Raw genomic sequence first — 13,072 nt, 5'->3', positions numbered from 1 at the left:
TTCCTAACCATCAGCTTACCTGTTATTAGATCTACACATTTAGTCTCATTTGGAACAAACTATAGATTTCACTATCATGTCAGTCATTTGGATGTTTATAAGGCTACGTTTGTTTGACATGGTAAATGTAAAACATGTTGCCCCACATTTTTATAACTTAAGATCTACAACTGTTTTCTTATTACTCTTACTTCAAAGACAACTATGTCCCTTCCTTTAGGTTTTGCTAGATTTCTATCAACTCTTGAATGGAAGCTATCTTTATTATGATTTCTGATATATCAATTGTTTCATTAACTGATAATTAGCATAATTTTTTTAAACTATTGAAAAATATAGATTAATATATGTTTCTTTAAATATTAAGGTAGCACGCTTATGCCATTTACTTCAATTTAGTAAGACAATGTCCTGGAGCATTTTTTAATCCATTACTGATCTATCTTTAAAAGTACTTAATGTAAAACAGTACATGCAATTAAATTAAGGTGTTGTTATTCCTACCCTTGTTAAAGTGAATTTTTCCGAGGACAACTGTTTCACCATCAAATAAGCAAAGCTCCCAGGTGTATATTTATTTATACAAGCTCTAACAAGTCATTTTGACCACATTTTCAATTGTGTACTGAAGTTTCCTTTTAAGAAAGATGGAAATGTCTGCCTAAAGCTCTCCCCCCCTTTTTTCCCTTATGTACTTTTAATCTTAACTACGACACTGATCCCTCAGTGCTATTATTTCAGAGGACATACAAGTGCCTCTTAGAGGTGGGGAGATTTCTTACTGCCATTCTGCAGACAATTTTGCCTTTATCCACTATTATAGAGGGTCTCACACTTTTTGGCGTGTGGCCCACCCCACTCAAAGCAAGCCTTTCCACAGACTATCAGACAATCACCCCAATCACAAAATAGGTGCAGGAGTGGGTAGGGCCATGGGGTCTGGCTGGGAGAGGGTATAGGATTGAGCTGAGGGTAGCAGTCTGGGTGGGAAATTGAGTACAGGAGTGGGCTCTAGGAGGGATGTGGGATCTGGGGGGGGGGGGGGGAAGAGTAGGAGAGGAGTGAGGGTTCGGGATTTCAGCAGGAGGGAGTTCGTGGGAGGGGAATGGGAGTGTAGCATCTGACCATGAGGAGGATGGGGGGTGCTTGCTTGACTCCATGCCTCTCGCCGCACCCAGGCAAGGCTTCCCACTGCTCCCAGTGGCTGTGATTCCAGCCAATAGAAGCAGTGGGGAAAGCCTCCAGGCAGCACTTCCCTGCACTGCAATTTTCCCAGCCAGGGGGAAGGAAAACAGCAGCACCAAGCTGCTTCCTTCTCCCACAAACCAGATCCACTCCCCATCCCAAGCATGAAGCTGGTGCTGGCACTCCAACTTTGTAGAGGGCCACATGGACAGTGTGTCAGTGCAGGCTCCCTATTGTGGGGGGGAGGGAGAAGCCCCAAGCCTAACTATAGCATATAGGTAACTATAAGCAGCCAAATAATTAATGGTTATTGCTTCTAGTTTAAGAAACTGAGATACTTACACTTTGTCAAGATAGGATGGCCTTTTTTTCCTTGGAGTCAATAGCACTGTCACAAAGATGGTAATGATAAAGAGAGCAAGAACTGCTCCAATTACAGCCCCCGCTACAGCTACAGAAGATGTCTGCTTAAATGGCACATCTGTAATGGAACGCACCACAAATTATCCTTTTCAGGTATTACTGTGTTTTCCATCCTCATGAACCTAGTCATTTAAGCAAGATTTTGGAAACTATCATACCTACTTAGACCATCATGCAAAAGTCATTTTTATAGTCCAAGATGCTCTTTCAAAATCTTAGCAATGCCAGGTGTCTAGCTCTCATTAAAACACAACTTAAGACAGTTTTTTTTTTAAAGAAAAGGCAATTTATGAATAAGCAAGCTACTTTAAGCCTTTGAGTGAATACAGTAACAGCATGCTTTTCATATTTCAAACAGAAAGAACAGTGCAATATACTCAAGTAGCAACTATTTTTTTAAACCACTGGGAGTTGCAAAAACAGGGACCAAGCAAATTAGTTTTGAAGAAAAAATGAAACAGACTTCTGGGAGCAATTAACATGCAGAAATACTAAGTTAGCACTTACCAAAACCACATGTAATATGTCATCTCCAGGACCGAACATTTTTAGAAAGCATTAAGAATTTTCAATGAATGTTTTATTTTTAACCAAAGTTTTAATGAAATTGCTACTCAACACAGGCTTCTAGAAAGTTTGAGATTTTTACATTTCAGTGATCTTCTACAACATTAAAAATAAATGCTTTATGTCACAACTGCCCACAACTGTATCACCGCTGACCTAAATTTCTAACCCATGTTTCTATCAGACTTAAAAGATTTCACCCATTTACCAATAGGTTCGAGTCATAACTGCTCTTGTTGTTCTCATATCCCCCAGGAATTCTAGATGTGGCTGGAAGCTTCAAATTGAGTACCTTCTATTGCAAAATTTTGCCATGAGCAAAGTGGAGATTTTGCACAAGTTCAATAACTATTCATTATTATCACAGTAAGTATATCAAAGGTATCACAGAGTTGGAAAAAACTTCCATTGACTTTAAAGGGAATGGATAAGTATTAAAAATTTAACAGTAAAATATACCAAAACGTAAGCTTTGAAATTTGGCATAATTGGTATTAGTTTAAGCAAACAAGTCTGTAATAGCGAGCTAAAGTTAAGAAGGCTTTGTATCTTGGGCTATAAAATTGTCAGGTAAGGATTGGTTGCTTTTTAATCAGGAAACACACACACTTTTACCACTTTGGATTAATTTTAATCCCTCAGGCTACATCTAGACTACAGGCTTCTTGCACAGGAAGCTTTTTTTGGAGAAAGATCTTCCAAAAAAAAAAAAAAAAAAAAAAAAAAAAAAAAAAAAAAGTATTGCGAAAGAGTCCACACTGCAAAAGCACATTGGAAAAAGTGATGTGCTTTTTCGAAAGATAGCGTCCAGACTGCCTGGATGCTCTCTCACATGTAAGCAGTGATTGCTATAGACAGGATGACCACAGGGCATCTGTGCTTTTTCTTCTTCACTCTTGTGAAAAAACTCCCTTTCCCATCAACACATGCCTTTTTGTGAAAGAGCTCTTTCGCGAAAAGGCTTCTTCCTTGTAGAATGATTATTACCAATTGCACAAAAAGCCCTCTGTTCTATTTATTGTCGAAAGAACACACTAGAAGTGTGGACATAACAAGTTTTATTGGAAAAACGGCTGTTTTTCCCGACAAAACTCTGTAGTCTAGAGATACCCTCAGACAGCACTCCTCATAGGAAAGTCCTTCCAGTTGAAATTCCAAACCGTAAAGTGTTGGTCTTTTTTCAGCACCATTTGGGTCACTACATAGTAGCTAAGGCTATAAAACAATGTCTGATACCGCTGTATTGTACAGATCATTGTCTTAAGTTTGTCTCCTCTCTCAAAGAGACTGATGATCACCTTTCTACAATTAATGTCACCTCTTTTTAGTCTCTCTCCACACACATTATAAGAAATGGCATATTGAAAGTGACAACTGCACAAACTGGATTCTTTTTCTTCCAAAGTATGAGGATTCAATTCTCCATTTCAAGCCTGAGGATGCCTCTGCTACTTTTAACCACAAGTAAACTGGGCATTTTCACAATAAATTAACAGCCGAGTTTAAATGGCAGTATATTTAGAACGCAAGGAAACAGTACTTCAGAAACACAGCTTACCAGCTGGATTTTGTTTTCGTGCACAGAGCCAAGCAGCAGGCAACTCACATGCAGGTACAAACTCTAAAGCTATCAATGCCCCATGAATTATTTTGACTTGATAATCTGGCATTTCAGAGTTTGGACATCCTTTATCCCATGTCTTTGTACAGCCTTAGGCAGACTATGATATGCAAGCTTCCATACCAGTTCATCAGATTCCCTATTTAGCTGTAAGTAAGGTCTACTGCTTCATGTCTACCTGTGTCCAACTTCCTGTGCTTGCCTGGAGTGTAGCATCCATGTCCAGTACTTTTAAACTGCAGCTCGAACCCACACTGAGACACTCTTTCTGTTAATCTTTGCTTCATTCTTATTTTCCTCACCTGTTAGCTATTCATTCCATACCTATTTTTAATCTCAATTCTGTTCCCTTCTCTGGCCTTTATCTGTAAAGTCTACATGTAGCTCAGTGACTGATAGGAACAAATATTCCTTCATCCCACAAAAGGATCATTTTTACATCAAGGTTTATCTTAACCATCAAGACTGTAATTAGTTTCAACAGTTACTCCTCCAACCCAAATGCCAGTGGTAAGATACTTGTCTAATGGTTCGGGTGCTTCATTCACCCATACGAGTGGATTATCTGCAAAATCCAAAGCAATATTTTATTTATAGCTAAAATTCTGTATCTAACTGCCAGCTCTGAAAAGCCAAAGGGTCCAAGTCCTGCTATGATTCCAGCTTCATACACTTGACTTTAAAAACACCAGAGCTATGATCAGTGAACCTCACTACCTGAAATTCAAAGTTTGATGTTTGACACCTATGCAGAACTGGCGAGAATAAGGTATTCTTGATCAAGAGAGGATAAAAGCATAACCATGAATGATTTTTTGTTTGATTGCTGGTGAGCTTTTTTTGTGTTTCGTTTTTTTATGTCTGGCAAAAATTAAAAAAATCTGTAGATGAACCCTACCAAACTGACTGCAATTGAACCCATTCCAGAGAGTATCTAAGAGATGTACAGTACAGTGTGTCAACTTCACAAGCAATGAGTCTTCCAGTTTGTTTGTTTTTTTGATTGAAAGCTATTGGACGGGAAAACTTCCAAAGCCACACCTTATGTCCCAAACATATTATGCTGTACATGCCTACGACTGAGAAACGATCTTCTCCTGGTATTGGCCTTTCACGAAGGAATTTTCTTTTTCCTCAATACTTTAAAGTTGTCTAGCAAAGGTCATAACTACTGGGCCTGAAATGCTGCAGGTGGAATGGGGGCTGGAAGGGAGAGATGTTGCATTTTAGTCCCTTGGAGTAAAAGTAACTGTCAGAGATGTGTGAATATGAATTCACTGAGGGAGTATTTGCCTACATCAGAATTTACAGGCTGTGTTTCATCTTACAGAATGTGAGGGGATATTTTAGCATTATTGGTTCATGAACTGATCCTACTTTTCCTATTTGCAAGCTATGTGGAGTGGCTTGTCATGGAATCAAGGTGATCCTGGTAAAGAGTGCAAATTTTGCTTCATTGTTACTATTACCACACTCAACTTGCTGGTGAGGAATCTCAATCTCTCACAACAAAGTGGGAGACCATTCATCAGTTAGAGCAGCAGGCAAGGAATCACTGAATATACATAATTAGGAAGGCAATAATCACAGGGTCATCTGTGTTGACAAAGTTTGCGCCTAGATCTTTGCTCCATTCTAGAGACAAAGTCCCAGGGGGAAAAAAAAACAAATAAAACAACCGATTTCCTAGAGGATAGCTGGTATCAGTGTGCGGAAGAGGACTATCTATGGCAGGAGCTGTCTGGTTAGTTTAGCAGATAAGGCAGTAAGACAAGTCTCAGAGGCAAATAGAGGGGGAACTTAAACTCCAAACTGAGAAATTTTATTGAGTCAACTTGTCAGAGTTAACTCATCCAATGAGAAGGTCATGTGTCCCAACACTTAACATTAAGTATTCTCTTAATTGTAATGAGCCCCCTTTCCAATTTTTTTAAACTTAATATGTATTTGGGATGCAAGTTTTGGCTCTCATTTCTTGTCTTTCAATTAGTTTTGCATAGTACTTGTATTCAAGAACTCAATTTAACAGCAGATGTTTATTTCACACAACAGCTATTCATACTTACAATCAATTCTCTATTTACAAACATACATCAATCAGGAAAAACTGCAACTCTGTTGGGGTCTTAACCCTGTTACCAACCTCTTCTGTTTAAAATTTGTTTGATAAGTGTGTTCATCACCATTTTAAATTAAGGTAATATAAAATACTCATTTCTTTATCTCAACTTGTGTTACAAAAGGCAAAACCTACTCAAGGCCCCAATGAACCATTTGACATGGCTGCTGAGTTTATAGTTAAGGTTCTCTTCAAGTCAAGTTCTCAGACACAACAAGTTACATACATAAAATCCGATCCAGTTTCTTCAGTAGGATTTAGAGAAGACTTATATAAAATAATTTGTTTGCATGAATTTACACCTGACCCCAGGCCCCCTTACTATAGCTCTAATTTGAGACTTTGGTCAATTAGCTTAGTATACATTACATACCTCTCAATTATAAGCATAACTAGCCTTAAGCAACTGTTCTGACCTTCACATGAATCTTCTAGTTTTCCTTTCATTTTTTGAAGATACACAGTCATTTGGAGTCAGACTACTGACAAAAGTCTAGTACAGCTCCCACATTGTTGTATACCTCTTAATATTCTAATTTTGCAGAAAAAAATCCAAACAAGCAGCCATTAAGCATCATTAAGAAGCTTGGCTAAGAATTTTAATTTTTTAATTGTGTGGTAATCTCCATCCTCCTGTACCCCATTTTTGGACTTCAACAGTAAGGCAAGTTTTCCCCAGTAAGTTTTTTAATTCATGAATGAATGTTTCTGAATTCATGAATTGTAAAATTTTAAAATAGGTCACAAAACTGTTCATCCCCTCTAATTTTTAGAATTTAACAGCTATCAAACTAGATTATCTTAACTTCATTCAGATTCCATTTTATTAAGTTGCAAAGCTGAGGTAGTGAACCTACTATTGCAGAAGGAAAGGCAAGATTGTTTGAACTGTTGAAATAAGACTTCCAAGCATGCAACTGCATTTTTAGTAACCATCTGCTTCTCCTAGCTACAAGACTGCTTACTATTTTAGTCAACCATTCCACTTGTTTATTTGCAACAAAGCAAACTAATGTAATACAAACAAACTCAACTGAGTAATACATACAACTGCTATTTTGGGGATTCTACAGTGTGCTTTTACAAATTATTTTTCAACACCACTAAAAAGCAATATTTCCCTAGTTGCTTCTTTTTAAATAGCAACATTTTGTTATGTTTACTCCTTTTGAAAAGTATGAATGATATTCTCTTTGAAGCATGCTCAACTCTTTACTTCATTGCTTTAATCATAACCATTCTAAAAATGTTGCCCTTTACCTTTTATGTTCTACATGCCATATTATGTTGTACTTGGCTAGAATCTTAAATATACTTTAGCTATATTAACAACTCTTTCTCCCATACACTTACAATTTGTATCTCAAGCGTATTTCCCATTCCTAATAAAACTTTCCAGGCATCTTATTCTATCTAGTTTACATTTCTTTCTCTTTTAATTTAGCTAACCAGTTCTGATCTCATGTGAAGTACAGGACTATAACACTGTACACAGACTGTAACAGTACTTTTGGGAAATAATCTTAGTGTAAAAGTGGTTCTCAAAAAGTGGTTCTCAAAATCAGCTACAAGACAAACTTCCATGTATTTGTTCTGTTATTCCTCTAAAATTTGTTTGCTGAGAATTCTAACTTTCAATCTTTCCTTTAAAAAAACCCACTAACTATACACATCTTATTGGAGAAAGGCTCATTTAAAAAAAAAAAAGTATTCATTTTTGCCTAGAAAAGAAAAATAAATCTTTGAAAACAAAGCTTTAAGTAAATCCCTGTTTTTGCAGAGTAAAAATTACTTTGAAGAATTGAGTTTACCTCAGATAAATTTCAGCTTTGAAATTATTTCACTTGTTTTGGTCTTAAAATTTGTATACAAAAATGTACGCTTAACAAAGAAACTTCATCGTAGTCTCTGGTAAACTTTTTTTTTAAAAATCACAAAGCCAAGACAGTTGTTTTTAACTGCAACATTTTTGCATGGTAACTTTAATTTAGCACTTGGTTCTTACATGTGCCATGGATAAAGCATTATGCATTAAAATTCCAATATTGTCAAATACAGTAGTACAGCATTGAAAACATCATAAAGCAGCTCAGATACATTTAACCCAGATTTTACAATATCAAAAGCTTGAAAATCAACTTCAAAAAGCTTGTTGCTCCTCAAGTAAAAATATAAACAACCTGAAAGTGATCAACTAATGAATGGAACTGTATATACCAAGTTAAGGTATCAGTGATTGCTACACATACCACTCCCTCCGGGATATTACTGAGCCATCTATATGTGACACCAAGTCTTCTTCATTGTCATCATAACATTCACCACTCATGTACTTCATTCCCAGTGTTCCACCTTCATAATAATCCATTGGTCTTTCATACCGTTCTTGGTATCTGTTAATATTGTCTGCATTGTTCCATTGTGGTTTGTCTGGGTCTTCTAAATAATCTTTTGATATTAAACTGTTCACTGGATGTTTTATTTCTTTTTTTATACTGTCAGGGTAAGAATCCACATCATCTGATTGGAGAACATCTATTTGAGACTCTTTTTGCATATCTGATGGTGGAATGTAGTTCTTAGCAAAGTAGTCACCACGGAACGTCCGTCTTCTCCTATAGCAGATAATTCCAACCAAAACACTTACAAGTATCAGAAAGAGAGCCCCACCCACTGCACTACCGATGATGGTACCCCAGTTTTCTTCCTGCATTGCTGGCAAAGTTGATGTTGGAAAATGCATTAGTTTTGGTTCTGTTGCTAAACCTGTGATGCCATCAGTTGAAGGATGCCATGGAACCGTAGGTGGTCGTGTAGTAGTAGTAGGAGGATCTAACGGAAAGAGAAATGGGGTAGACAAGACACAGAAAAGGCAAAGAATGTCAATGCAAGCTAAATCAGTAGAGGGTTTATAAGAAAGCCAAGTTGATGAATATGTAAATATGTTTTCTACTAACAGACAATAGTTTTTCATTCTTAATAATCTAAGAAGTTTGAGCAATTAAAGTTTTTTTAAAAAAATACATAATAGTTTTTCAATAATTCTGAACTGGTTTCTATTTATGTTAGGCTTTGGGATAACCGGTATAGGTAAATGCTTTTATAGCACAAAAGCAATCACTGTCAAAATTTTAAAATAACCATTAATTCTCATGAAAGAATGGAGAAGTTCTTTTTCAGTTCATGTAGATTTTCACTATCTACAACCAGTTTTCTCTCACCCATGGAAGATATCTAGAGCAAAGAAATTCTGGTTGAAAAATTAATACTGGCGAAAGGACAAATAGCATCTTTGCTTTTAACTTAAACTTATATTAAACATTAAATTTTGAAGTTGTTCAACATGCCAAAAACTCTTCAAGAATGAAAAACATTGTGTGCTAAGTTAACAGAAAGTTAAACTACTGATTTTAACTATTCTCCCTCAAATGTTGGCTACTTCAACAGAACCTCAAAAGCCTAAGTGGGGAACAATGAAGGAACTCAAATCATGTTATGCAGTTCTCTAGTTATGAATTTTCAAGACAATGATGTCAGTGTAATAATGCAACTTTAAATTTTAAACCACTACTTTAGAAAAAACAATGGAACACATAGTAACTAAAAATCATTTTCTACAGAATGTCATAAATACTGAATTTTCAGAAAGCAATTTGATTTTCCTCTGTTTAAGTGGTTTTAAAAAAAGTTTAAGTTCCTTCTCCCCTTCCTAATGCAATACATAATGAGTTTTATCTTGCTCTCTGAAAGGTATGCACAGAAGCATAACATGTAATCTGCTGCTTGGGTCATATTAGACCTTTTTTCCCTTCTGATTTTTTTAAGTCAACTGGCAATATATGCAGTTAAATATAGAGAGAGACACATCTGAGGTCATAAGACTGTCTAATATCTGCAAATGGTTTAAAATGAAGTGATTTCCTGATCTCAAATGGCAAAATTACAAACAATACACTAAGTATGTGTTCTTAAGTGCTGCATTAATTAGTAGCTTCTTACCAGCTGCACTCTTAACTTAAAAATTTTCAGTTGTAAGAACTCTTGTATCAATTGACTCGGACATTGGTTTATATTTTAGAGAGAATATTAAAAAAACTGCGTACACAATAGATACCCAAGTATCCATCTACCTTTAACTCATTTTTAACAGTTTGTTACTAATAAGGCAACCAAACTCCAATAGTGAAACTGATGGGAATGGTTAAAGTAGCATTTAAGCTAAATAGCCTGAAATGGTAGTAACCAAACAAAACAAAACTAGAAGAAAGATCCAAAAAAACTTCAGTGCCTCTTACAGAAGCAGTATTTTCAGGCTCATCCTGAGCAATGTTTTTCAGTTTTTAAAAAATAGGTTATTCTAATAATTGTGTAGAATCAGTTATAAAATTACTTTACTACACTGAAGAATCTCTTTTCAATGCACATGACTTACTGCAATGGATTCTTCTTCTGTTTTTCATGTATTGTGTAATGTAACAATTTACTTGTGTAGCCAAGTTCCGTTCAATGTATTTATTCCTAGTTTTGTAAAAAGCTTTGGAAAGCAACAAACCGTGGCCCACTAAGTTCCATGGGGATTTGTTAACACAACTATATCTACATAATACACACACACACACACTAAGTGAATTTAAGGTAAGAAAGAAGAAAAGATACACTTAAGTAATGAAAAAAGTGAGTACAGATTATGATTTTAGTGGTCCCAAAGTCCAGCCTGAAGTTTAAAAAAACAAAAACAAAAAGAACACCCCTTGCTTCTGCCTATAAAAGAAAAAGGATAGAGGTTTTAACAACCTCCATTTACCAGAATTATCCTCTCTCAGATTTAAGGGCAGAGACTGAAATCAATTTTTTTTTGCCAAAATCAAGGCTCACAATTGTTTGTTCTATTAATAAATAAAGGTATAATGCATAGCTACAGCTATTCAGATGGCGTCAGAACTAGGTAATGTGGGAAAATTCAAATATTTAAGAAATCCAAGTCAGTGCTATCATCCTTTATTTCTCATCACTAGTGAGAACCGTTTAATGAAGTTTCATCCTTTAACTTCTTCTGTTTGTGTTAAAAAGTAAGCAATGCTTGCTTCCTTGAAAGCATGTTCTAATTACTATGAAGTAAAACCTACGTCAGTATAGATTTCTCTTAATGTATACAGTGTTAAGGGTTCTATAAAATCTTCATAGTTGAAAATGAACTTGAAAACGTAATATGGTAGAAAAGTTTGTTATACTCTACAACCAGAATAACTAAAAAGATTGCAAGTAGAAGCTATCTTAAAGTATCAATAAACTGAAGTAGGATTATTGCCCCAGTATCATATGTTCACATCTGTAGAAAATATAACCAACGACACTTACTTTGTGCTTACTTTCATCTAAGTCATTTATTTGGAGACCTGACAATTCATACTCCTAACAAGCAACAGCTCTTAAATGCTTTTCTAGTATTTTCCAGAACTAAACTAATGTCTTAAATGTTTTTTAATTTAACTTTTTCTAAAATAAAGCCAAGTACAGTGTCCCCCATCCTCTTCCCTCAACTACCAAATTTCAGTCAGAATTTCCACTATTGCTGTAGTAACAGTTCAAGACCCAAACTTCCAGAAATAAGTGTGTGAGTGAGTGTGCGCGCGTGTATATTATATTTTAGCAAGCTTCAGACATCTCAAAGCAAACCCACTGAAATAGTGTTTCACATTGGACACCTGAAAATAGAGGCACACAAAATAATTCATCGTTTTGACAAATTTGGTTTAAGACAGTGACTCTCACTCTTTCCAGACTACCGTAGGCCTTTCAGGGGGTTGATTTGTCTTGCATACCCCAAATTTCATCACAACTGAAAATTACTCGTATCTTTGTTTTTAAGTGCCATAGCACCCTATTACAGAGAACACAATGAATTCCTCACTTTTACCATTAATTACAAAAGAGACAGTTTGAATACAAATATTATACTTACATTTCAGTGTATACTATAAGATTTACCCAGAGTTACTCACGTGCTTCACTCAGTTTTTATTTTTGGAAAATGCAATTAAAATGTACATGCTTCAATTGAATTGTTGCTTTGGGTTGGGGCTGGAGATGAAGGGTTCAGTATGCAGGCTTCCCTGGGAGAAAACTGACTAACAGCAACTTGGAACCAGGAGAGAAGCACCTTCCCATGGCTGCTACATCATCAGCTGTCACAGTGCATGTTGCCTAGCTGGGGCAGGTCCAGGTTTGTCTTACCCCTTGTGCTTCCCAGCCAGAGTGAGGAATGGCACAAACTGTACACTTTCCCCTTGCTTCCTGATGAAGGGGAACAGACTGAAATGTCTCTATCAATCGGGGGAAGGGGAGGAGCATTCAGCACCTCCTCCAAAAAAGGTGCCTGGGAAGGTGAACGAGGGGGACAAATGCCTTTAGCCAGCCCCTTTCACTTGCCTGGTGACTGTCTCTTTTCTGTATGATTTCATGAGAAGCTATCCCATTCCAGGAACATCCCATTGTCTTAAGAACATAAGAACAGCCATATTGGGTCAGATCAAAGTTCCATCTAGCCCAGTATTTTGTCTGCTGACTGTGGCCAATACCAGATGCCCCAGAGGGAGGCAACAGAACAAGTAATCCTGTCATAACCAAACCTTTACTCTTATCATAGCTTACAGTAAAGTAAACTATATAGCACATTTGGTGATCCTACCTCTTAATGTTTAAGAGTTCTTAAACAAAGAGACTCTTTAAAATATATGGTAGCTAGAGCAGCATAAACAACTCACCGTATGTATGAAATTTTAGCCCATACTGACTTCATTATGCTTTTTACGTAACCTATTATAGTATTAGGGTAATGTCTAGTTTAGTTGATTTCCCCTCGCAAGGCCTCCATGTACCCTGGGGTATATAGGTACCCCTAACTGAGAAAACCCTTGGCCTAAGAACTCATATTTGTTTCAGCACAAGCTAATTAATTAAATATGGTTAGGTTTGTATAAAAATTAATGATATGCTTCAATCCACTTACTTGTGCTTTCCTTTGTTTAGTCTAAAACCCCAAGCACCTTCAACTGGCTGCTTTTTATTATCTTTTCTGTTCAATATGTATTTTGTCTTTCAAGAGTGAGAAATTTCTGACCTGGCAATTTTCTGTTAGCAGCTTCTGACCGCGTCGA

The 13,072-nt window shown here is 36.3% G+C and overlaps 1 protein-coding gene across 2 annotated transcripts in view; it reads right to left on the bottom strand.

Annotated features, from left to right (window-relative positions):
• NECTIN3 (nectin cell adhesion molecule 3) overlaps positions 1-13,072 on the bottom strand; it is a 133,391-nt gene that overhangs the window by 38,264 nt on the left and 82,055 nt on the right. Inside the window, exon 6 of one of the 2 annotated variants that reach the window (XM_075908478.2) lies at positions 1,528-1,666. In XM_075908478.2, coding sequence (XP_075764593.2) covers positions 1,528-1,666 — 139 coding nt within the window. Of the gene's footprint in view, positions 1-1,527; positions 1,667-5,813; positions 8,748-13,072 lie in introns of those variants that run through there. The other variant, XM_075908472.2, reaches the window with a different exon arrangement.

This window comes from Pelodiscus sinensis, chromosome 1 (genome assembly GCF_052426305.1).
Source record: "Pelodiscus sinensis isolate ZL-2025 chromosome 1, ASM5242630v1, whole genome shotgun sequence".
NCBI lineage: Eukaryota > Metazoa > Chordata > Testudines > Trionychidae > Pelodiscus > Pelodiscus sinensis.
The sequence above is the reverse complement of the archived record's forward strand: the minus strand, read 5'-3'. Positions and strand labels throughout refer to the sequence as shown.